Source organism: Tiliqua scincoides, chromosome 10 (assembly GCF_035046505.1).
Source record: "Tiliqua scincoides isolate rTilSci1 chromosome 10, rTilSci1.hap2, whole genome shotgun sequence".
NCBI lineage: Eukaryota > Metazoa > Chordata > Lepidosauria > Squamata > Scincidae > Tiliqua > Tiliqua scincoides.
In genome coordinates, this window is record NC_089830.1 from 467,887 (window position 1) to 490,257 (window position 22,371).

Here is a 22,371-nt window from a genome sequence, read left to right on the forward strand (position 1 = left end):
AGAGTGGAGAGTGGACCACCCACCTCCTGGCCGTGTTCCTTCCGTGGCTGCTTCGGATGCAGAAGTGCCGGATTTCTGGGTTTGATTTATAGGATCCGTGTGAATGAAAGAGCTCTGGCACTTCTGTGTTTGAGGAACGCACACGAAGAGCATCGCAAGGGGCTTTGTGCTTTTGGTTTTGTAGTGCAGGGACTCTGGGCAGCATTCTGGTTCCTCTTTCTCAGTCCTGTGCTGTCACCAAGATCCTGCCTTTGGGTGTGCACACACTTGCTCACTCCGGACCGTTTTGCATGTTTCAGAAGTTCCCTTTAAGGCAGTGAATGAGCGAATAAACAGAAGACATGGGGGGGGGGAGCAGGGCCAAGAAGGAAAGGTGTAGCAGCACGTGTGTGCCATGACACAGCTGGGGGCCTGCAGGAAATGGAGAATTCTTTGTCAGCTTCTGGTATTCTATGTGTTGAAACGTGTATCTGAGCGTTCACTGCATGTGCTGGTTGTTGAATGGGACTTGGCTTACGTGGGGTTCCTGTGGGGCAGCTGATGTGTGACGTGGACCCTTGCTGTGGAAGAGTGACAGCAGGGCTTAGCAAAATAAAGATCTGCCTGTATTGTCCACCCAGCCTGTCCTCAAAGGCTCAAATGCATCACAGTGTTAAGAAGTAGCAGTCAAGCTTGTGTGGGTTTTTAAAAAAAGAAAAAACCACCTGTAGAAAATTCCTTTCTTGTTTTCTGGAATAAGTCAATAAAAGGCATTCCTGTTCACTGCACTGGTTTTCAGAAGCCCTCCTCTTCATCTCAACACCTTGCAGTAAAATACAGGTGGCAGGAAAGTGGGACGGGGCTTTGTCTGCAGTGGCACCAGGTCGTGGAATTCCTTCCTCCGGGGAGGCCAGCTGGTTACTAGAAGGGCGATGAGAAAACACTTGCTGTGCTGTCTTTGGTTCTGTTCTGCTGCCTGCTGTTCTGGTTTGTGTTCACAGCTCTGATTTGAATTCTTAAACTTGATATTTGCTGCCTCTGTTGTACTTATTTTACAAGCCTTGTCTAGACTGGTGCTTAGCCATCGTGCTGGTCCTTGCCTGGAATGGAAGGTTGCAGGATATCCGTGTTTTCAATAATACAGGGAAGGAAGGTGTGCAGGAGCTGCAAGAAAAGCATGGGGCAGCCTGCAGGTTCCGGAAACAGAGTGAAGACCGTGTGTGACTAGTGAAGACACAGAGTGACTGTGTGAAGCTACTGCCACGCGCATGCACGTGACTTCTTAGCCTGCCCTGAGGCCACGTCTTGCTTATGGCAACAGATTCCATAACAGAGTTTTGGGGGGAGGGTCACAGTGCACGAGCTCTTGTCCAGTGCGTGCCTTGCACCCGGACGCTTCCCCAGCAGATCCTCAGGCTCTGACTATGAGGTGTTTGGAGGAGGAGGCATGGAGGAAGCTTCCATATCAGCAGCATAGCCGAAGGCCAAAGCACCCAGGACGTCACACAGCGTCACTTCTGGGTTCTGCTGCGTGCGCTCCTGTAACTTCCTGTCTGTGCGCTCACAGCCACAGCTGGGGCAGATCCAAGGTGACTTTCAGCTTTCTGCTGCACTGCTCCAGGCCTCTGAGCACAGCACTGTGCTCCAAGGCCTGGAGCAGCTCAGAAGGAGCCGAGACTCATCCGGGAAGGAGAAGGAAGGGGGTGGCAGCAGCAAGATGGCAAGAGTGTTTGCACCATCTGGGGGGGCCTTTTGTGGCATCCCCTGTGGCCTGGCCCCTGGGGACCCCCTGCATGCTCTGCCACTGTTGCACATGTCCTTGCAGCTCTGGCTGATTTGGCCTCTCTTGGAGGCTGTAAGTCTTGGTGTAGAGGTCTCAGCCCACAGGGAAGATTTGCAGGGGGCTGGAGACTGTTGCTGGTGATGGAAGCCAGTTCAGCACACGCTTAGGAGTTTGTTCTCATTGTGACAGGACTGGACACTAGCACTCCTCACTTTGCTTTCCATGCACGAGGCGGTGGGCTGAAGCCACTCAGAGTGGGGTGGGTTGATCCTGGCTCCTCCTTTTCTCCATGCCCCAGGAGATGGCCTGGCTTTTCCTGAATGGACTGAATAGAAGCAGCCCTCAAAGGCTTGAGAACCAGAGACGAGGTGTGCCTTGTCCAGCTCCTCCTGGCTTCCGCCTGTTCCTCATGCTGTTCTTGCTTCTGCAGCTCTGAGGATGGTCCTGTGGGGAGCAGGAGAATGGATTATTGGAGGCAGTTTGGGACTGTGGGGTCCCCCCCTTTCCTTTGCTATCACTTTGCACATGTTTAAGATGCCATTGCCCTCGTCCGGAGCACAGCCATCCATAAAAATAAATGCTTGGTTTGGAGACAGAGGCACAATTCGTTCCCCCTCTTTTTTCCTCTGGTTTAGTTGAGGCTGAATTGAAATCCTCCCCTGTGGAGCTGCTGTTCTCACCTGTCCCTTGTCTTCACAGGTCTTCCTAGTGAGGAAAATCACCCCTCCAGATAATGGTCACCTCTACGCCATGAAGGTCTTGAAGAAAGCCACCCTGAGAGGTGAGAAGGTCCCATTTGGGGCAGACTCACATTGAATAGTCTGGAGTAGGGACAGTGCCAGCATCAGTGTTCTGGGGGGTCTGAAGTGACCCCCCCCCCCGTGTTTCTTGAAGCAGGCAGATCCAGCCACAGTGACCCATCCCTCATTGCAAGTGGAGGCACTTCTTGATTCATGTGGTGGCCGCATTCGTGGAATTCTGCCTGCATAGTAAAAACGTGTACATTGAAACTACGGTTCCCACAGGAACCAACCTGAATGGTGTGGGTTGGGGAGAAGTCACTGAGCACCACGGTGACTGCTGGTGACTTCTGCTTGCCCAGGATGGCCTGGGGGAGGGTTGAAGAAGGAGGCTGGTGGGGGTGGCTGCTGAAGTGGGTGGCTGAGAGAGCAACAGGAACAGAGGGGCTGGTGATGAAAGTGGGAAGAGGTGGCTCTGAACAGGTTTCTCTATTTCATTCTTTGGGCTTCAGAGGAGACTCCCCACTCCCGGAGGCTGCCTGCATCTTATGGAGGGGGATTGCTTGTTGTCAGCTAATTGAGCTGCTAATTAATTCAATTTCAAAGCTGGCAAACTTTACAAAGCATTAGTCTTCTGGAGTGGCTTTGCAAAGAAATGATTCCACTTGGGGCCATCCTTGAAGACTGTATAACAACTGCAGTGGCCCAGAAAGTGTCTGCCGAGGTGCTTTCAGCCACCTGTGGTCAGAACATGCTGCTCCTCCTGCCCATGGTCGCCCCTGAACGGTGGGTTGATGTCTCATTCAGACCTGGGGTGTTGACTGGCTTCAGGCTGCTTGTCTGTCTCTTGCTGGTGTCGGGTACTGAGCGTTGTGTTGCGGCTCATCTGGCGCTCCTTCTTGACAGTGCGTGATCGCGTGAGGACCAAAATGGAGAGGGACATTCTGGCCGAAGTGAACCATCCATTCATTGTAAAACTCCACTATGGTGAGTGCAAAATATTTTTCCCAAGTTGTATATTGAAGAACGATAGTTGTCTCTCTCTTAGCAGAGGTCTTCTGCAAGTGTCCAGGCCCTGCCTGCACGCCCACAGTCTGTCAGTAGGGAGATGCGTGTGGGGAATGGTCAAGTTCTGGCCAGCAGGGTTCTGAGCACCGCTTCAAGTGATGGCAGTTGGGGAACAGCAAGTTGCCTGGCTCCCAGCTGTATGTGGCTGTACTGGACTATGGACTGGTCCATAGACCAACCAAGAGCCAGCCATGGGAACATATGTACGTGTGTGCTCTCTTTCTTTCCTTGAAGCACACCCCACACCAAGTTAAGCAGTCTAATAGGTGCTGATATGACCTAGGATCCAAAACCCACTTAAGACTTCTGTTTCAGATACTGGTCAAATGAGCCCACCTGGGACACTTGTTCCATGGCTGTCAAGGCAGGGAGTCAGTGCGCGGGCAGGCCAGGCCAGGCAGGACAACACAACAGAGTACTCTAGTCCATGTGCATGCTGCAAACTCTTGGCTGGCCAAGGCCTTCTCCTCCCACTGGGCTGCTGCTCAGTCCTCCTGGTGTCTTGTATTTCAGCATTCCAAACGGAGGGGAAGCTCTACCTCATTCTCGACTTCCTCAGAGGGGGGGACCTCTTCATGCGTCTTTCCAAAGAGGTGGGTATGCATGTGGCTCACAGGCTGGTTGCATCAGGTTGGATGCAGGGAGAAGATGTCTCGGCTGCAGAACACAACGGAATGTTGCCGGGGCACTCAGTGGCATTAGAAGTGTTGGCAGTGAATGGGCCTCATCTTCAGCCTCTCTCTCTCTGGTGCAAGAACCTGAAAAGGCCCCTGGAGATGGGCAGTGGGTGTCCCTGTGGAATGGCTTCCAGATGGAAAGAAGGTCACACTGTCATACCTGTAGGAGGACAACTGCCTGACTCATTGGTGCTCCACCCTGAGGCAATGCAGGAAGGAAAGAGCGAGGGCAAAGCCAGATTTTCTGCCTCAGTTCCAAGTGTGTCTGGAACCTTATCTGAGGTTGTTTGCGTTTCCTGGCTCCTTGGGTCTTCTCGAGAAAAGCCTCTTCCTGCCTTGTGCCAGGTGTCTGGATTCAGAGGCTTGGACCAGATTCAAGGTTTGCGTTTGAGGAAAGGGCGTCTTTCAGTAAGACAGGAAGTGTGTATTTTCCGAGTCTTAACAGCAGCCATGGCTGGACCCAAATATCTATATGTTACCAACTGTCCTGTTTCTGCCAAGCAGAGCAAAAAGATTGCAGAGGAGCAATTCTTAGAAGAGCGCTCATGTTGCACTATAGAGTTGGTCAAGTAAAGTGATTGGCTACTTGTGGAGGGGGGGGGTGGTGACAGCAGCAGGAAGTGTAGGAAGGAGAGGCCTTGATGGGGCAAGACGGAACGGCTGTGAGAACAAGGAGACCGGTATGATGTTGGTCAGACGGCACCAGGCGAGTCTCCTGACTGCACATATCCCCAATTTATTCTCCTTCCTGCCCCCCCACACCCCCAGCAACTTCTAAGTGTGCTCTTAAAAGTGATGCGCACTTACTGGAACATGCTAAGCAAGTGTGGAGGAGGATCTGTGTATTTGCCCTGTGCCCCTAAAGGCATCCGAATGAAGCAGATTCTGCAGCAAGAGTAGATGTTACAAAAATTTGCCTGATCGATTTGTTTGGAATACTTATACTGCTGTAAATATTCTTGATCCCCCCCCCACACACACACCCCCAACACTTGGAACGGTCTTGCAAGACTCTGTTGGAATACCAGGCCTTTTTCTTTCAGAGACTTACCCAAACATCTTGCTTTCTCTGCATGGGCAATAAGGTCTAGAGGTTTCTTTTTTCATCTTTAAAAAAGCAAGTTGAAATAGATGCCAAATTACACCTGGAATAGCCAGTTCCTTGCTTGACGCACAGGATACACACAGCCCTCATCAGTCCTTTGCCATTGCCTTTTACATGCTGTCGTCCCAGTGAACTTCTCTCTCTTCCTCCCAGGTGATGTTCACTGAGGAAGACGTGAAATTCTACCTTGCAGAGCTGGCCCTGGGCCTCGGCCACTTGCATCACCTGGGAATTGTATACAGAGACCTTAAACCAGAGAAGTACGCAGAGCAGAAAACCTTCCCACTCGTGATGGGGGGGGCAGACACTGAGACTTTCCTTGGCAGTTGCATATTCTGGGGAGGAAGCTGCTTGTCAGGACAGGGGGCTAGAAACTGCTCTGAAGGTGAACCTGGTTTGCATTGTCCCTGTGAAAGACAGTGGGATGCTGCGCTTTCTATGAGATCGTCTGTTTTTAGCCACCTTTGCTGCTGGAGCCTGCCACAGATTGGGGTTCGCTGTGCGCTTTGGCCAATTTGCGGAAGTGGATTACTCTCTGATGAGTAACGCAAACGCGCAGAGGGATTCTCCAGCCCCTTCAGAGTGCAGAAGATGGGAGATTGGTGGTGGTGCTGGCCATCCCATGGCACCCTGTTGTTGTTGTCGTCGTCCCCCCATCAAGATCCTTAGCAGCCTCCTTCTGCAGGCTGGATCACTGTCGCTGTGTCTCTGTTGTCAGGATCATTCCCAGCAACTGCTATACTTTATCTGGGTGGTGAACCTGGGAACATCCTCGTATACGCACAGCCTGTGGTCTGCTGCTGAAGCACGGCCTTTCCCCGTGGAGGAGGCTGGGGGGGTTAGGTGAGAAAGAGGCAAACCCCCCTCCTGATCTCTGCCTCTAGGAGCACAGCTGAGTTCGGTTTTCCATGCCACACGGGCTGCTCTTCACCTAGGCATGTTGTCTCAGGGTATTGATTGTAGACGGTTCCGTGATTTGATCATCTCCCTCCCTCCCCTGCTTTCTTCGTTACAGCATCCTGCTGGACGAAGAAGGGCACATCAAGCTCACAGGTATGATCCTTCACAGCCACAGTGTTCCTTTGCACAGAAGGCGCAAGTACTTGAAGGAATCTCCTGCAGTGCGCGTGGAGTATTCACGTCCCTGTATGGCTGGTGGGGCGGAGCTAAGAGGGAGTCACTTGTGGTGGATTCATGGCAGAGGCAAAGCTTGAGCTGGAGAAGTGCCGGTTTCCAGCTCTTGGCCACTACGCAATTCCAGCGCGCTCTGCGTGTTCTCTTCTTTGTTCTGTTGGGCAGGCGTGTAACTGACTGTGTTCTCTTTCTGTTCCCCGCCTCCTTGCCCCTCTTGCAGACTTTGGTTTGAGCAAGGAAGCCATAGACCATGAGAAGAAGGCATATTCTTTCTGTGGGACGGTGGAGTACATGGCACCTGAAGTGGTGAATCACCAGGGCCACACTCAGAGTGCGGACTGGTGGTCCTACGCAGTGTTAATGGTACGGCTGGGGGCAAGCAGCTCTGACCTCCTGAAAACTTCCGGGGGGGGGGGGGGGCCCTGAATCGGTGCTGCCACCTTGTGGCAATTCTGTTTCAAGTCTTGGAATTCCAAATGGTGATTTCATTCAAGTCACTGTATATTTTGTGCTTGATGGAGACCTGTCGAGAAGCAGAGGTTTTGCAAGATGTTGAGCTTCTGCCCAAAGCAGATGATATTCTCTAGTTTTGCTCACTGATGAAACATTGACCAGAGACCAAGTTGGTTCACACACAGGCCCCGACCAGCAGTTTTAAGGGGAGATCCCACAGTGTAGTCGTAGGCCGTATGCTTTACAGGTATTCCCATTAGAAGTCTTCCCATCACACATTTCCCCACATTAAGTCCTCAGTGAGGAGCTAGAGGTAAAAATTCCCTGTGGTTACTTGCGTCCTTTACTGTTGTCGTCTTGCCTGTGTATCTTCTTACTCCTTTTTTTACGCTTTGCGCATGAAGCATAAAAGTGGGAAAGCAGTGTTCCTGGGGAAAATTACAGGGACTGCGCAGAACCCTACCTTTGCTGGCACTCAGCAATGACATCATTGTTATCATCACCAGGCTCTGGAGCGCCATGAAGGGCTCAGATCCAAGCGGCATGGCCGTGCAGCTTAAAGAGAACAATGGCAGTGAGCATCCCTATTTTAGAGAAGGCGGCAGAGACTGGCTTAATTGCCAGACTCTGGTATGTTCACTAACCATAGCTGAAAACACAAGCCACGGTTTGAGATTTGATGTTCAAGCTACATTTTAGGTTCTAAGCTGGGGTTATATAGGCATCCTGTGGCTTAAAGCTGCGCATCTGCTTTTATTTGCTCCCTATTCAACACTATCCTGTTTATCTGGTCCAAGCTACCTCTAGAGGCAATTCAGTGACCCTTCAAACCATGGTTTTCGATTCTGGTTTGCAAACTGTGACTTGCCAATTCAGATATTGTACACCAGACCTTGGTTAATCATGGGTCGGTATGATATCTGAAAGCCATTTTTATTCTCTCTCTGTTGATGGTGTTAAATGTTGCACTGTATTGTGTTGGATTTCATGGTGATTTGCAGTATTAACCAAGAAAATCCTCCAAAGCTAATTGCCAATTAAAGCCCCAAACACTTAGCCAGGAGTTTTCTCTGATCCTTGTGCAATATTTTTTTTTATTGCTCCCTCCAGTTTGAGATGCTGACGGGGGCCCTGCCATTCCAGGGGAAGAACCGGAAGGAGACGATGACGCTCATTCTCAAGTAAGAGCACCTGCCTGCTGGCATGTTTGAATGTGCAGTAGCTGGGCCAAAAGGGAACTGGAGTGAGTGACCAATTCCCATCTTGCACCAACCACCAAGTGACTTGCTGCCAAGTCTTGGCGTGACTGACGGGTGCTGTCCACCTGCATGGTTCATAGGGGCGTGCTGCCTGTCAGTTGGACTTCCCTCTCTGCTTGTTACGGGGAGAGGAGCATGGATTTGGCCCAAGGCGTCCTAGTTGCCAACCTTCACTCAAGCTACAGGAAGCAAGCCATGCTGCTTTTCCATATTGACCAGTCTAGTCAGTCTGGTGTGGATGCTTTCCTTGGCTCTGCCTTGTGAGAGGGCAGGCACTAGAGGGCACGGGCCTCTTGGGGAGGGTGAGACAGCGATCCAGGCTCTTGACTCCCCGCCTGTCTCGGTGACTCACTGCCGGTTGCACAATGTTTTGTCTTGTTTTAGAGCAAAGCTGGGCATGCCACAGTTTCTCAGCTCCGAGGCGCAGTCTCTCCTGCGAGCCCTTTTTAAGAGGAACCCAGCCAACAGGTTAGGTAAGAGGTGCTTGTCTGCCACGTGCCTTGGTGCAGCTGGAGCCACAAATGTGCAAACAGCCACCCAGCATCGCCAGCATCTTGTCAGCGAGACATTCCTCGGTGGCTTGGCTTGGCTTGGCTTGGCTTAAAAGCCAGCCAAAGGCCAGTCATTCTGAGAAACTCAACTCACTCTTTTTGTGTTGGGGGAGGGAGCAATGCCAGTGAAAACCCAGTGGGAAGGAAGCTTCTGACTTCTCCCTTCGGCTTGGCACCAAAGCTGCATTACTTGTGTGAGGGCTCTGTGCCACCTGGGGTGGCCGTGCTTGGTTTGGAACTGCAGTGCAGAGTTGGGAAGCTGCATGTGTTTGTTCCTGCTGAAAATCCCCTTTGCTCCAAATGGCTGCTGTTAAACCCAAAAGTGCCTGCTAACAAATGCCACCTGGGGCTTAACCAGCCGGTCAGTAGGAAAGTCATATGGATGTTAAGGCCTGATAAGAATTGTAACCCTGCATGCTGTTACTCATGAGCAAACTTATCACTAACTACACTGTGATGCATTTAATGCAGTGCTCCCCAAACTTTTTAGCACTGATATAGGGGAATTTTCGCCTCTTGCTTGGTTCCAATAAGAAGAGGTGCAAGAAATAGTCAAAGAAGAAGTTTGTTGGATGCATCAGAGTAAAGAAACTGCATACATGTGACCCCCAGCCAACAACAAGCAAAACTTTATATACACCAACAATGAATTGCAAGCCCACCAATCATGTGAATGCAAAGTCCAGGACCCCATCAACACCCTCCACATTTCCAAAGTTCAGCAAAGGGAAATCCCAACTGGCTGAGCCTGGCTCTGAAGGTATCGAGGCCTTTGGGTTCATGGCAAGATCGCCCTGCAGTCGGGCTTCCCTCCTTTTCCTCTTCACTGATCCACTCGTGGGCCGCCCGGGTGCTCTGGCACTGTGCTGATGAGGCGGGGGCCGGTGCCTCCCTAGGAATGCCTCCCTAGGAGCAGGTGCAGCCAACACGGCAGGCTCGGATGCCTGTATGGAGCCTGCTAAATGCTCCTCTGGGTTTGTACCCCATCAGAAATTGGCATGGAACTCACTGGCAGGTCATGACCCACCGATTGGAACTGCTGATTTAATGTCATGTGTACTTTGACCCTTAGTTGAACTAAGCTGAGTGCACAAGAGCCCTGAAAAATGCTCACATGTGCAAAAGTCGTGCAGGCATTTTTGAGCAGTTGGCTTGTGGCAGGGCATGGAGGTGTTTGCTTCCTTCTCGTGCCACTCTGCTTCATGCCGCTTTGGATGTTCTCTCTTGCAGGATCTGGTCCGGATGGTGCTGAAGAAATCAAGCGCCACCCATTTTATTCCACCATTGACTGGAATGTGAGTACTGGCTGCCTTTCTCTTTCAGTCCCCTGAAAACTGGAAATTGACCTCCAGCCACTGGCCATTATGCAGCCCTGGCTTGACTTGCCTGCAGAATAACCAGCAAAACAACCTTGGGAAAGGGTGGGAATTGTAGTTCTGGGTCCAGAAAGCAACTTCTGTGCCTGCTAGGACTTGTACAGTGGTCAGGGCAGAGAAAAGGCAGTTGAGCAGTGCATGGGGGAAGTCCTTATGAACAGCCAGTTCCTCTTCTGTGGGGCCCTGTAACCTTCTGTGAATCAGCAAACCATTTTTTGCAATGTTCAGTTAGTGCCCTGGCCTGTTCCTTCCCTCTGGACTGCACCAAGTGGGGGCTCTGTCCTTCACACAGAAATATTCTCGCTGTACACAAGCAATCAGCAGGTTTAGTGTGGTCTGTGTTGGGGGGCTCTGCTCTTGTGTGCCCCCACCTGTAGTCTGCAACAGTGCAGACCAGACCTAGGCATGCCACTTCAGTGAGGACTGGAATTCTGAGTGCAGCCGAGTTCTGGTCCATCCCCCTCCATTGTGGAATGTTTTCCTCCTTGATGCAACAGTCCAGCGGTTCCTTCCTTATCCTTTGTTTTCCACTTGCAGAAGCTCTTCCGCCGGGAAATCAAGCCACCTTTTAAACCTGCAGTGGGCCAACCAGACGATACCTTTTATTTTGACAAAGAGTTTACCTCCCGCACACCCAAAGGTTTGCATTTGGACTTTTGCAGGCGGGAGGTTCTCTGTCTATGGGAGCAACCCAGCTGACTCAGACGCTGTGCCAGGCTGGACTTCTCATTCACAGAAGGAGACATTAGTCTGGGATGTGGGTTTTCAAACCATGGGAGGTGAAATTGGTGACCTTTTGCTCCCAGTCCTCTTTGTACTGTTGCCTTGGAGGGTTGACAGATGGGTCCTGGCCCTTGTCAGAGCTGGAGTTCCTCCTGTACTCCCCAGCACTTTAAAAGCAAGAACACAACTTCCTGTGTGGTGAGAATGGGGCTCTAGCCTAGCCTTACAGAAAATGAGTTGGGATGTATAGGGAGCACTTAATTTCCTGTCTGCAGGCTGAAATGGTACAGCCCAGCATCAAAAGCTATGCCACATGAGTGCCCCAACGTTTTGCTTTTGTTCTAAGACGCTGTGCCACCAGTGAAATCAAAAGAGAATGGACTCTGCTGTGTCCCTGTTTTGTAGAGCAGTCTTGATTTTGGAAGGTGGGGAGGAGTGTCGGACCATCACCTGCTGCCCTCTTTCAGTACGATTTGTTCTCGTCTCTCCTGCTCCAGACTCCCCTGGGATTCCGCCCAGCGCAGGGGCCCATCAGCTCTTCCGAGGGTTCAGTTTTGTGGCTACGGGGCTGATGGAGGAAGAGAAGGCCAAATCCCCACCAGTGCCTCTGCATTCTGTGGTACAGGTAAGAGGAGGCCTTAAGTGCGCAGGAGGAGCCCCAAGTTCAGGGCCAGCCCAGATTCAGTGTTCCCCAAGGATCGGGACGCAGCATTTTCACTCCTTTCTTCCTGCACCAGCTTCTTACGCAGAGCAGGCCTGCTTTTCCTGCTTTGGTTATCCGTCCCTGTTTGGCTCTCCCAGCTGGGTGCCACTGATGGTGCCCAAGAGGGAAAGCCAACTGGATCTGGGCCAGCAGGCAGGCAAGATCTTCCATTACTGCAGCTGTAGCTGGTGGCGTGAATGAGCACTTGCAATCGGACGAGCACCATGGGTGTCATGGGTTCTGGGTGTCATGTCGTGGGTTCCACACCAAATAAACGCCAACCAGATGGAGTCCGTAAAACCCATTTATTGCATCGGTAAGAGGTCAGAGTACACGGGCAATGGCTCCACTTAAATCTCCCTACACTCCACTGTCGTACACTTGGGTCTCACTCCCAGGGTTTTGGGTGCTCAGAGTTGTTGGTTCTGAACCCTAGAGCCCTCAAAGATCCCTGTTCGGTAGTACTGCCACCACCCTGTAAGAGCCAGTGCCTCAGTCCAGGGAAACCGAGACCCTCTAGGCTTAACTGTATCCCTTGTAGGCACTGAGCACTTTCTTTACTTAAAGTCTCAGTCCTCAAGTTTCTAGTCCACAATGAGGATTTTTGGTAGCTTGCTGAACAGCTAGGCAGGATTCTGAACCTTCGTCCCCAACAGACAATGAACCAACATGGTAAAAAGATTTTTACTTTATTAAATACATAGGGTTACAAAAAGGTTACAAAGGCAGCAAATGCTAGAGGCATAAAAACTTCTAGGAAACATATCAGCATAAAACAACAAAGCTAACTGGCTAACTCTATTATTCTCTAACCCTCACCTGGGTCAGCTTCTTTTGTAGATCCTCAGGCCAGTTACCTATGGCCACATGGTCCTGGTGGGGCAGGATGTGCACCCACCACCTCTCTCACCAAGAGACAAGGAACAAAGACCCTGTCCTCTGGAAGTGGGGCTGGAAGCTCACCCTCTCAGCTCTTCCCTCCCCCCTGGAGATCTACCTGCATTCCATCCTTGATGGGCATCTTTCTGGCTGCCTAGGTGCTACATAATCACCTTCCTTTGAGTTGTAAATTCTTAGCAGCTAGGACTGAAGCCCCTTGCAAGTAAACCCTTCTGTGTTACTGGGTTACTTGGTTCAGGCCTTGCAATGCTACTAGGCCTGAACTGTACATATTCATGACATCCACCCCCTAATCTCCAATAATCATTCCCACCTGTCCTGGACTCCTGAGTATTGGGATCATTCTTAATTCCCCAGCTGTTCTACAGACGCTCCCCCTGGTAATTAACCCTTTCATACACAACACCGGGCACCACACTTGAATCAGAATGCAGCCAAGAAAGGTAGCAGGAATGGTCAGGGCGGGGGGGGGGGGGGATGTGCCTGGGAAAATAGGTCCTGCAAGGAAAGGTTGAGATAATTTGGTGTGTTTAGCCTTCAGAAGGCTGAGGGAGGTATGGCTGGGCTCTTCAAAGACCTGAAGGGTTGTTGGATGAAGAGGGAAAAGATTGGTTCTTTGCTGCCCCAGAAATCAGAACAGTTCTAGTGGACTTAAGTTGCCCAAGAGGAGATTTCAATTAAACATCAGGAAAAACTTCCTACTAGGAAGAGCAGTCCAACAATGGAACAGATTACCGGGGGAAATGGTGGGTTCTCCTTTCCTGGAGGTCTTTGAGCAGAGGCTCCTCAAGCATCATTTGGAGATGCCCTCGAGGGGGGCTTTTCTACTTCAAGCAGGGATTCAGACCAGGTAGTCTTGAAGGCCCCCTCCAACTCTGTGGTGCTCTGGATCTTCTTCCTCAGTCCTGGAGGTAGCTGGCATGGGAAAGTGTGCTTTGCAGGGGGCTGCTCTCAGGACTTTTGCCAAGAAGCACTCTTGCACAGTGAATGGGACCTGCACAGGAGCACTGAGCTATTTGCAGTGTTCCCTGAAGTTGGTGCCAGAGAACCTCCCAGGAGATTGTGCCCCTGCTGAGTCAGATCACTGCTGGCCTTAATGGCTCCCCAGGTGTGCTCCCCAAGAGTGGCCGCCTCTGCTGTTTGTGGGTCCCGTCTCACCTTCGGTCTGAAAGCTCTGACTACTCCTGCCGGGGCAAATCAGAGAAACCCCTTTTTAAAGTGCTTGCAGCTGCCGGCTGGTGCCTCACAAGAAGGGGTGCACTGCTGCAGGTTAAACGTCCTTGTCCTTTATGTTCACCAACCTTGTAGCAACTGCATGGCAAGAATCTCCAGTTCAATGATGGCTACGTGGTGAAGGAGGACATCGGTGTGGGTTCCTACTCGGTGTGCAAGCGCTGCGTTCACAAGGCAACAAGCACTGAATACGCTGTCAAGGTCAGAGTCGTCCTCTGCCACACTACTCCTGAATAGGGGCCACTTTAGCTTGGTAACATGGAGAGCTGGCATAGCCTGGCAGCTAAAAGGCTGAGCTAGAGATTGGGGCTTCTATGGTTCAAGTGCTGCCTCTGCTATGCACTCTCAAGGTGGCCTCAGGCAAGCCACTCTCTTGTGAGCCTCAGTCTTCACCGTCTGCAATATGGAGGTAAGAACAGTTACCTTACAGGGTTGTAAGGATATGAGGGATGATGTCATTAGACTTGTGGCACACTTTGCACACTTGAAACTGCTGTGCAAATGCTGGGTAGGATTAAGTCTGGGCTAGAATTGCCAATTTTATTTGCAGACCCCACTTTTACTGGGCAGGGGGCAAGATCAATGTCTGTGATGTCAAACTGGGAAATCCTGACAACTCTGCCACTGTTCCCACAGCCTGAACTGGTGCCACAGAGTAGTTCAAAAGCTCAGCAGTTCCTGCTTCTGACATTGTTGCTGCTGTGGTTTTGCCAGCTGGCCTGGGGCAGGCCATTCTTGCTCAAGGTTGCTCAGCCTTGACCCTTCCCATCTGCAGTACGGGACTGAGACTAGTCTGCCTAGTATGCTAGCTGCGAAGCTCACTGAGAAGCTTTGAACACTTGGTGCCAGCTGAAAGCGGTGTGCTTCCCACAGGTCATCGACAAGAGCAAGCGAGACCCATCGGAGGAGATTGAGATACTCCTGCGGTATGGGCAGCACCCAAACATCATCACGCTGAAGGATGTGAGTGTGGACCAGATGACTTGGTTCCCATGTGGGGGGGTGTCTTTGCCTGGGGGAGGGAGAGTACTCTGTTCTGGAAACAGGAGAGCCTACCTTTCAATGGGGTCAAAAACTAAATTTGGGTGCAGTGGGCTGAGCTCACTACCCTGCCAGACCCCCTTAGGCACTGGATCAACAGCCAGCTGAAATGACGGGACGGTGTGGGGAGTGGCAGGGGGCGGCTGACATAATGGTTTTGGGCTACATGCCAAAGTGATTTGAAAGAGGAGAGGATGAAGGTGATGGATGGGAGGGCTGAACTGGCAGGGCAGACCTGAGAGGCCAGGGGGAGTGGGCCTGCGGTGATCCATTCTAGGAGGAGTAAGAAAGATCCAGGGGAAGCCCATGGACTGCCTCCCCACCAAGGCCCAGCAGAGGATTCCAGCAGCTGCAGGCCATCCAATATCCTCATGGGTCCTCCCTGCTGTGGGGACTTCCACTTAAAGAAAGCCTCACCACTGAGATATGGGCAGGCGACAGAGCAGGAAGAGATTCTGGACATGCTGAAGCAGAGAGGGGCTCTTCATTCCACTGGCTGGAATGTAGGGAGCCAACTTATGCCTCGCCATGTGGCTTGGGCCTGCCTGCCTGATTCTGCATATGCACTGCTGAAGAAAGGTCTGGACTGTGTTGCAAGGAGGTCTGAGTGACAGGCTTTGTGCCAGCTGCTGAGGGCTCAGTGTGGTGTAATACAACTGTATCTGTGTTCAACGTGCATTTCCCTGCACTGTTTCTTGCCCTCTGGCAGACGTCAGGGGAACAGGTCAACTTGGAGAGCTTGCAAGTGGCTTCGGGACGATGGTCCAGTCACTTCTTAACACTTCTGCTTTGGCAGGTATACAACGATGGCAGGTACGTCTACCTGGTGACAGAGTTAATGAGAGGAGGGGAACTGCTGGACAAGATCCTCAAGCAGAAGTGTTTCTCTGAAAGGGAGGCCAGCTCACTCCTGTACACCATCTGCAAGACTGTTGAGTATCTGCACTCCCAAGGGGTGAGTTCAGCTGACCAAGAAGCAGGCTGGACCCATAGACTCTCCTTTCTTGTCCGTCTGGCTACCGAGAGCTGGTGGTGGGGAGACTAATGGATAGACCAACTTGTGCTCCTGTGCAAAGTGCCTCCCTTGACCAGTGGAGCGACCCTTGGCTTCTGCCTTTGCCTTTCAGGTGGTCCACCGAGACTTGAAACCCAGTAACATCCTCTACGTTGACGCGTCTGGCAACTCAGAGTCCATCCGCATCTGCGACTTTGGCTTCGCCAAGCAGCTGAGGGCTGACAATGGGCTTCTCATGACCCCTTGTTATACTGCCAACTTTGTGGCTCCAGAGGTGAGTGGTTCATGAGGCTGACTGCGCCTGTTGTGCACAGATTCTTGCCAGGTGATATGCCCCCCCCCACAGCCCTACGACTGCTTTTGCCCACACGAAACTGATTTCCAGAAGCCCTTCCCAGCACAGCTCTTGGGAGATGTGGGACAAGGTGTTCCCTCTTCCATATTCCTCCCAGCTCATTCATTCTGACTGGGAGTTAATTGTGACCCTCTTGCATGAGGCTGGCTGGCTGGCTTCCTTGACAGATTCACCGTGGCCTCCATAGAGAAAGGAAGGTGCCAGGTTCGGATGGGATTAGGCTCCTGGGACAGCCTGGCCCCAGGCAGAATGGACTTGGTCAAGCAAAGAAACGGGGAGCTGCAACATGTGCCGTTTCTGGACAAACGTCATTGAAATATCTGTTGTCAAAATATCCCACTGGACAGCAGCTTGTTTTTGTAACTACGATGGATACCGATTACGGGGGCTTTTCCACTGCATCCTTCTTAGACTGTTTTTTCTTTCAGCCGCAGTAGACCCTTTCCGTCCGCAGGCTTGGCACCCGCAGTTTTCGGTATCTGTGAGTGCCAAGTCCGCTGCAGGTGGGCCTCAGAAGACCTCCTGGGCATGACTGGAAGGCGCTTCCGGTGTGGGCTGGAAACTTCCAGTCACTTCCTGAGGCGTTTTGAGGTGGAGGCCGCGCAGCCTCCCCATGCCTCAGAACGCCTTCTGCACATGGCCGGAAGGCATTTCCAGGCATGTCCGGGAGGTCCTTTGGGACCCTTCCACGGATTTAATTGTCCACAGAAATCACTGTCCCTGGAGGGGGTGTCCTGGAACAATCCCCCACGGATTCCAAGGGCCCTGTTCTGTTCTGAGCGGTGTGCTAATATATAGTTTTTCATGTGAAAAACCAGACAGACCTTTCTGAACTGTTGGGCAGATCCCAAACCGTGTGCCAGACCACCCTACTGAGCCATGGGTCTTGAAGCCAGCATGTCAGATGCATCCGTGACTCTGTGCTCCTTGGGGGGGGGGAGGCCTGGGGTAGCACTGACTGCCTGCTCAATAGTGGCAGTCAGGTCCCCAGGGAAGAATGAAAGACATGCGGGGGCTCCCAGGCGCACCTCGTGCTGCTCTTAATGGTGGAGAATCCCCGAAGCACAGCTCCACCCTTGAGTCCTGCCAGTTAGACAAAGGCGATGGAGAGACTTGCGCAGAAAAGGAGTCTCCCTTTCCGAGGACTGGTAGAATTGCCTCCACTTGTTCCAGAACAAACCTGACCCTGACGGCACCGGTTTGGGAAATGCTGTTTGTGAGAAATGGCGAAAGCTGGAATTTATTTTGCTGGCTGCTGCTCCGCTAGTCAGGCAGGGCCACGTGGCCATCTTGCTCCCTTGCAGCAGTTGTTCGTTCTGTAGTGGGACAAGAGTCTAAGTTTAGCCTGAACATTAAAGAACACTTCCTCTTGGTGCAAGGACGAGGAGCTGCTTTGGGGTCGACGTTTTCTCCCCTCACACCCGGCAGCATCTTGTGGAGTTAAACCTGCCTGTTAATGTGCATCAGTGTTTCAGAGCATGTGTGTTTTTAAGATGGCTTCCATGTCCAGGCTGCACTTTCTGGTTGTTGTCCTGGGCATCTGTTTTTTTACTTGCTTTTTTAAATTACCATTTTAAACATTTGGAAGTGCATCCAGGGAACCAAAGTTAATCTGAACCCACAAAAAGGGTTTAAAGAGAGGTGGTGCTGATTTACTTTTTAATTCCAAACCTCAGATCTCTTTGGTGCCTTCAGCTGACCCCAAACTGCTAGACTAAAAGTGGCAACCAGTTCAAAAAAATCAAGGGGTTCAGTAATCAGGCAGTCAGTCTTCAGTTGTATCTTTTGGTTTGTTTTTTTCTTGAATTTTAAAAACCTTTTCCATTTTGGTTTTTGAAATGTTCTCTTTCAGCATTTGATATTGATGCTCCCTTGCTTTTCTTTTTTATAACTCATTTAGGTTTTGAAACGCCAAGGCTACGATGAGGCTTGTGATATCTGGAGCTTAGGGATTCTGCTGTACACCATGTTGGCTGGGTGAGTGCTGGCCTCCATCCTGTCTGATTCAGCAGTTGCTGGTTGGCTATAGATGGTTACTCGCTAAACTGGCCTGATCTGCTGCAGGTAGAAGTTCAAAAAATTCCTGATAAAATTCTCTGGATCAGTAAAAGTAACAGGGCCTGTGCTGTGCTTGTATGTAGGAGGACTGCATTGCCATTAGTGTCTTGTCTTTCTTGTCTTGGTGGTGAGACTCTCCTTCCTGGTACAAGATACTGCATCTTCTTTTGGTAGTATCAGAGTTGAAGGGTGTGGGGTATGGGGCTGCAGGGAGGCAAGGGAAAGGATCCCAGGGAGGTTTGCAAGAGACCATGATGGTTGGGAGCACTGCTTGTGTCTGCATTGGACATTGGAGAAGGCATTGGAGTTCCCTTTTTAAAGAACAGGTCTTGTGCAGAAAGGCGAAGGACTAGGGAAGAGTCTGTTCAGGACTCTTCTGGGGGTGCAAGGGGTTTTCTGCCAGCTGGACAAGCAAGAGAAGAGGACCTCCTCTTTACATCATCCCTCCTCAGCCGCTCTTCTGTTCCCCTCCCGCAGGTACACTCCATTTGCCAATGGGCCCAATGACACCCCAGAGGAGATCCTTACTCGGATAGGTGGGGGAAAGTTTACGCTCCAAGGGGGAAACTGGGACACTGTTTCTGATGAAGCAAAGGTAATGCTGTGGGCTGATGCTGGTGCTAAGTGCATGGCTAAGGCACTTGTGGTTGGTGCTATTCCGAGGCCGCCTTAGGCCTTCCAAGGCTCAGGAAGGCAGCGTGCAGCCTCCCTGGGCTTCATACGGCCTCCGAAAGATACCCCCATGGCAGTCTCCCAGGTATGGTACCCGTGGCAGTAGACCCTTGCCCCCACAGCTGCACCATTGCTCCCTGCTGTGGGCTTGAGGAGTCCTTGAGCTCCATCAGCATTTTCCAAAGGCTACAGCCACCGCCCTCCCAGGTGTTGCTGCTGTTTTGTTTCCCATCACACCTTCGCACTTCCTGGTTCTGGGGGGACTGAGCTTGTCCAGACCGCACTGGAGCATTTTGAAGGTGTTTAAACTCCCATTCCTTTTCACAGACAGATTTGCCTTCTCCTGCTTGCTTATGCAGTCCCACAAATAGGTAGACTCCCACACCTGGCGTTGGGGTGCCCTCCTTTGCCTACAGTGTTTGGATTGTGAGGATATCATTTTCTTTGTTTTGCTTTGTGAAGCGATAGGTTTTTAGTCCTCTGCCGAGGGCTCTGCAACCCACGTTCAACTGTTAGCTTATCGTAAGGAAAACTTACTGCAAAAAGTTGCATCTCCCTCCCTAGTGCCCACGTGGCCCAAACAGACCAGGTTCTGTTGTGTTTTCCCAGTTGCCACGTTCAGCATCCCACGGCCTTCAAGAGCTGTAGAAGGCCCTGGAGGAAGGACCCCTCTCAGGAGAGTGGGCTCTGTGCAGCTAGTCACAGTAGTATTGCTCAGACAGCAGCCAGGATCAGGCGCTGGGAGCAAGCCACAAGCAGGGACAGTTGACACAGGAGCACTAGTCCCACTTGTGGCTCTCCGGTGCAAAAGCAGGCAGGGTGCAGTTGTATTCTCTGAATGCCCAATGCAGGACCTTGTATCAAAGATGCTGCATGTGGACCCTCATCAGCGCTTGACCGCCAGGCAAGTCCTCCAGCACCGGTGGATTACCCAGAAGGACAGACTGCCCCAGAGCCAGCTGAGCCACCAGGATGCACGGCTTGTAAAGGTACCAAGCTGGGCGCGGTATGGCAGTGTGTGCATGCACGTGCAGACAGCACCAACCGCTTGTACTTGGCACATGGGCTACCGAATAGGCTATTCTCCTCACTGCTCCCCCACACCCAGCCATAGCTGTGGTGGTTAGCAGAAAACTTGTTCAATATTCCTCTTGGTCTGTCCCAAAAGCACCACAGAATCTCAGTGTCTGCAGTAACTAGTAAAAAGGAAAAGTAGTCCTTTTCCCAGGCTCCTGCTCCAAGGACATGCGCGAGGAGCAATTGCATTATTGACATCCTGCTCTTTAGCATCGTACGCATGTTTGTGTAATGCATTCTCAAGTTGCTCAGGGCACAATGCATGGATCCCCACCTGGTTCTCTCTTGACCAGCCCTGTGAGTAGCCCTTTAAGTAGGCTAGGCTGAGTGAGCTTTGTGGCTGGGTGAGGATCTGAATCTGTAGTCTGACACCCTGACTACTACCCCACACTAGCTTTCAGAGCAATCACCAAAACCACAATAAGGCTTGAAATTTTAAAATGTTCTGAAAAGCAAAAACAACATTTTAGCCTGGGTTGAATGTCTCCCACTAAAGCCCGACTCCCTGGGTTGGCACCGCCACAGAGAACTGGCCTGCCAGGTACTGGTGTGCACCTGAATATCGGTGAAGGAACCCTTGCTTTGCACAGTTTAAGGGTCCTGATGGGGTGTGTGCAGATGTGTGCGTGAAAGACAGAGCCAAGCAGGCAAACTCCTCTGGCCGTTCTCTCTCCTAGGGAGCCATGGCTGCCACATACTCTGCCTTGAACAATGCCAAACCGAGCCCCCAGCTAAAGCCCATTGAGTCCTCCCTCCTGGCACAGAGACGGGTCAAAAAGCTGCCATCGACCACACTGTAATGGGGCAAACGAGATGCCGCCCCCGCCTTGCTCCAGTGCTGCTCCTCATGACTTTGCACAAGTCTCCCTGAGTTTCAGGGAAGAAAGAAAAGCCATCCTGGCCAGAAGTCCGTTCCGGAGGTGCTTCATTTCACAGGCACATCAAGGCCAGTTGCCTCTGAGCAGACGAGCCCTTGCTCGCATGGATTTCTTCTCATTTTTTAAGTGTACAGTAAGACTGGTTGTGAAGGGAGCCACGTATAGGAGAAGCTGAAGCTGCAACAACCCCCATTTCCAGAGCTGAAATGCCTGAACTCCTCCCCATTTTCAGAGGCCAGGTCTTGGGTGGGTTGTGTCTCTACGAGCCCAAGCCTGGCACCGTTGAAGCAAATCGTCCCCTCACCCAGCGGAGGCTTTTCTAGCATCCCCTATGTTTGTACCAATCACCTCTCTTGCATCCTCCCCCTCCACCACGGCGTCTTGTGTGAACCAGTGTCTTGAATTTCATGCTCCCGTTGTCTGCATCATGTGACTGATACTCAAGAGCACACTAACGGCCATCTTTTCTCCCTTTTCCCACCCCTATGCTGGACATCACACTGCAAGGCTGGATTCGTGGCTCCCTTTCTGTATCCCCGAATCCTGTTGATGTTAAATACATTAGCAGGATAGAATCCAGAATGTACGTGGGCCTGAAAGGAAACTTGAAACTGAAGATGCTGGCTTTTCTTGGTGAAGGGTTGTCTTCTGTTTTTAAAACTCTCTCTGTCAAATAGCACAATCCAGAGCCTCCTGATGCAAAGTGCAAAAACAAAAATCAACTTTTAAAAATATTAACTGATTGTGTGGCTGGTAACTCAGGGTTTGTGTCTGAACTTTTCAAATAAAATATACTGTGCAACAGAAGCTACTCAACTGCCTGACCTCACTGCCGGCTGTCCTCATTGTGCTATATGCTTCCTTCTGTATTGCGCTTGGTCAGAAAAGCAACAGGTTGGCGTGACTCCTTTGTAATCCCAGTTCATCACCTCTCTGTGTGGTTTGCAAGCTGTTCGCTGAAACGAGTCACTGTAATGCTAGACAATGCAAAACAGAGAGACGGTGTCTGTTTCTTAAGTCTCCATCTAATGGCTCGGGGGTCTGAGCTAAAATGGGCACTCCATTTTGGAGTGGGACTCTGGTGTTGAGTCGCTTCTTTGCCCCAGTCACACTCCAGGAGTGGGGGTAGAGCCTGATAGCTGCACCAGAAGTGGAGTACAGGGCACTGAGCCTTCTCCTGTGTTGCCTTATTCCCTCTGGGGTTGAAGCCAGCAGGAAAGCACCAACTGTAGTGGCGTGGGGGCTCAGTTCCCTGCCCCTTGTGTCAGTTCCCTCCTTGCCATGACAATCTGAACTTGCTTTATGTAGGACTAGCAAATGGGGCAGGCCCACTGCATCTTGCTTGGTCCTAAATCACCAAATACCTGGTAAGGATGTCTTGAAGTTGCTGCAAAAGACTGACAGCCACTCTGTCTGAACTGGAACTGTTGCCCTCTAGTGGTGATAATGGCCTTCACTTCCCCTCTTTTTTCCCTCTTCTCCCTTTTCTCTAGATTTTTTCTTCACAACTTCGTTCTGGATTCAGGTATCTGGGATTAATGGTTTTCCCTAATGTCTATCACTGTCATAATGTATCCAGATGTGCTGACAT

At 51.3% G+C, this 22,371-nt stretch overlaps 1 protein-coding gene across 1 annotated transcript in view; it reads left to right on the forward strand.

The window, feature by feature from the left end:
• The window catches only part of RPS6KA1 (ribosomal protein S6 kinase A1), a 59,943-nt gene extending 38,360 nt beyond the window's left edge, over positions 1-21,583 (forward strand). The window contains exons 5-23 of the mRNA XM_066639042.1: positions 2,462-2,543; positions 3,409-3,489; positions 4,084-4,163; positions 5,506-5,612; positions 6,368-6,405; positions 6,707-6,849; positions 8,050-8,120; positions 8,583-8,671; positions 9,980-10,044; positions 10,663-10,765; positions 11,346-11,473; positions 13,760-13,885; positions 14,558-14,647; positions 15,522-15,680; positions 15,853-16,014; positions 17,996-18,072; positions 18,631-18,748; positions 19,677-19,814; positions 20,580-21,583. Coding sequence (XP_066495139.1) covers positions 2,462-2,543; positions 3,409-3,489; positions 4,084-4,163; positions 5,506-5,612; positions 6,368-6,405; positions 6,707-6,849; positions 8,050-8,120; positions 8,583-8,671; positions 9,980-10,044; positions 10,663-10,765; positions 11,346-11,473; positions 13,760-13,885; positions 14,558-14,647; positions 15,522-15,680; positions 15,853-16,014; positions 17,996-18,072; positions 18,631-18,748; positions 19,677-19,814; positions 20,580-20,702 — 1,980 coding nt within the window. The 3' untranslated portion in view covers positions 20,703-21,583. The remainder of the gene's footprint in view (positions 1-2,461; positions 2,544-3,408; positions 3,490-4,083; positions 4,164-5,505; positions 5,613-6,367; positions 6,406-6,706; positions 6,850-8,049; positions 8,121-8,582; positions 8,672-9,979; positions 10,045-10,662; positions 10,766-11,345; positions 11,474-13,759; positions 13,886-14,557; positions 14,648-15,521; positions 15,681-15,852; positions 16,015-17,995; positions 18,073-18,630; positions 18,749-19,676; positions 19,815-20,579) is intronic.
• The last annotated feature ends 788 nt before the right edge of the window (positions 21,584-22,371 follow it).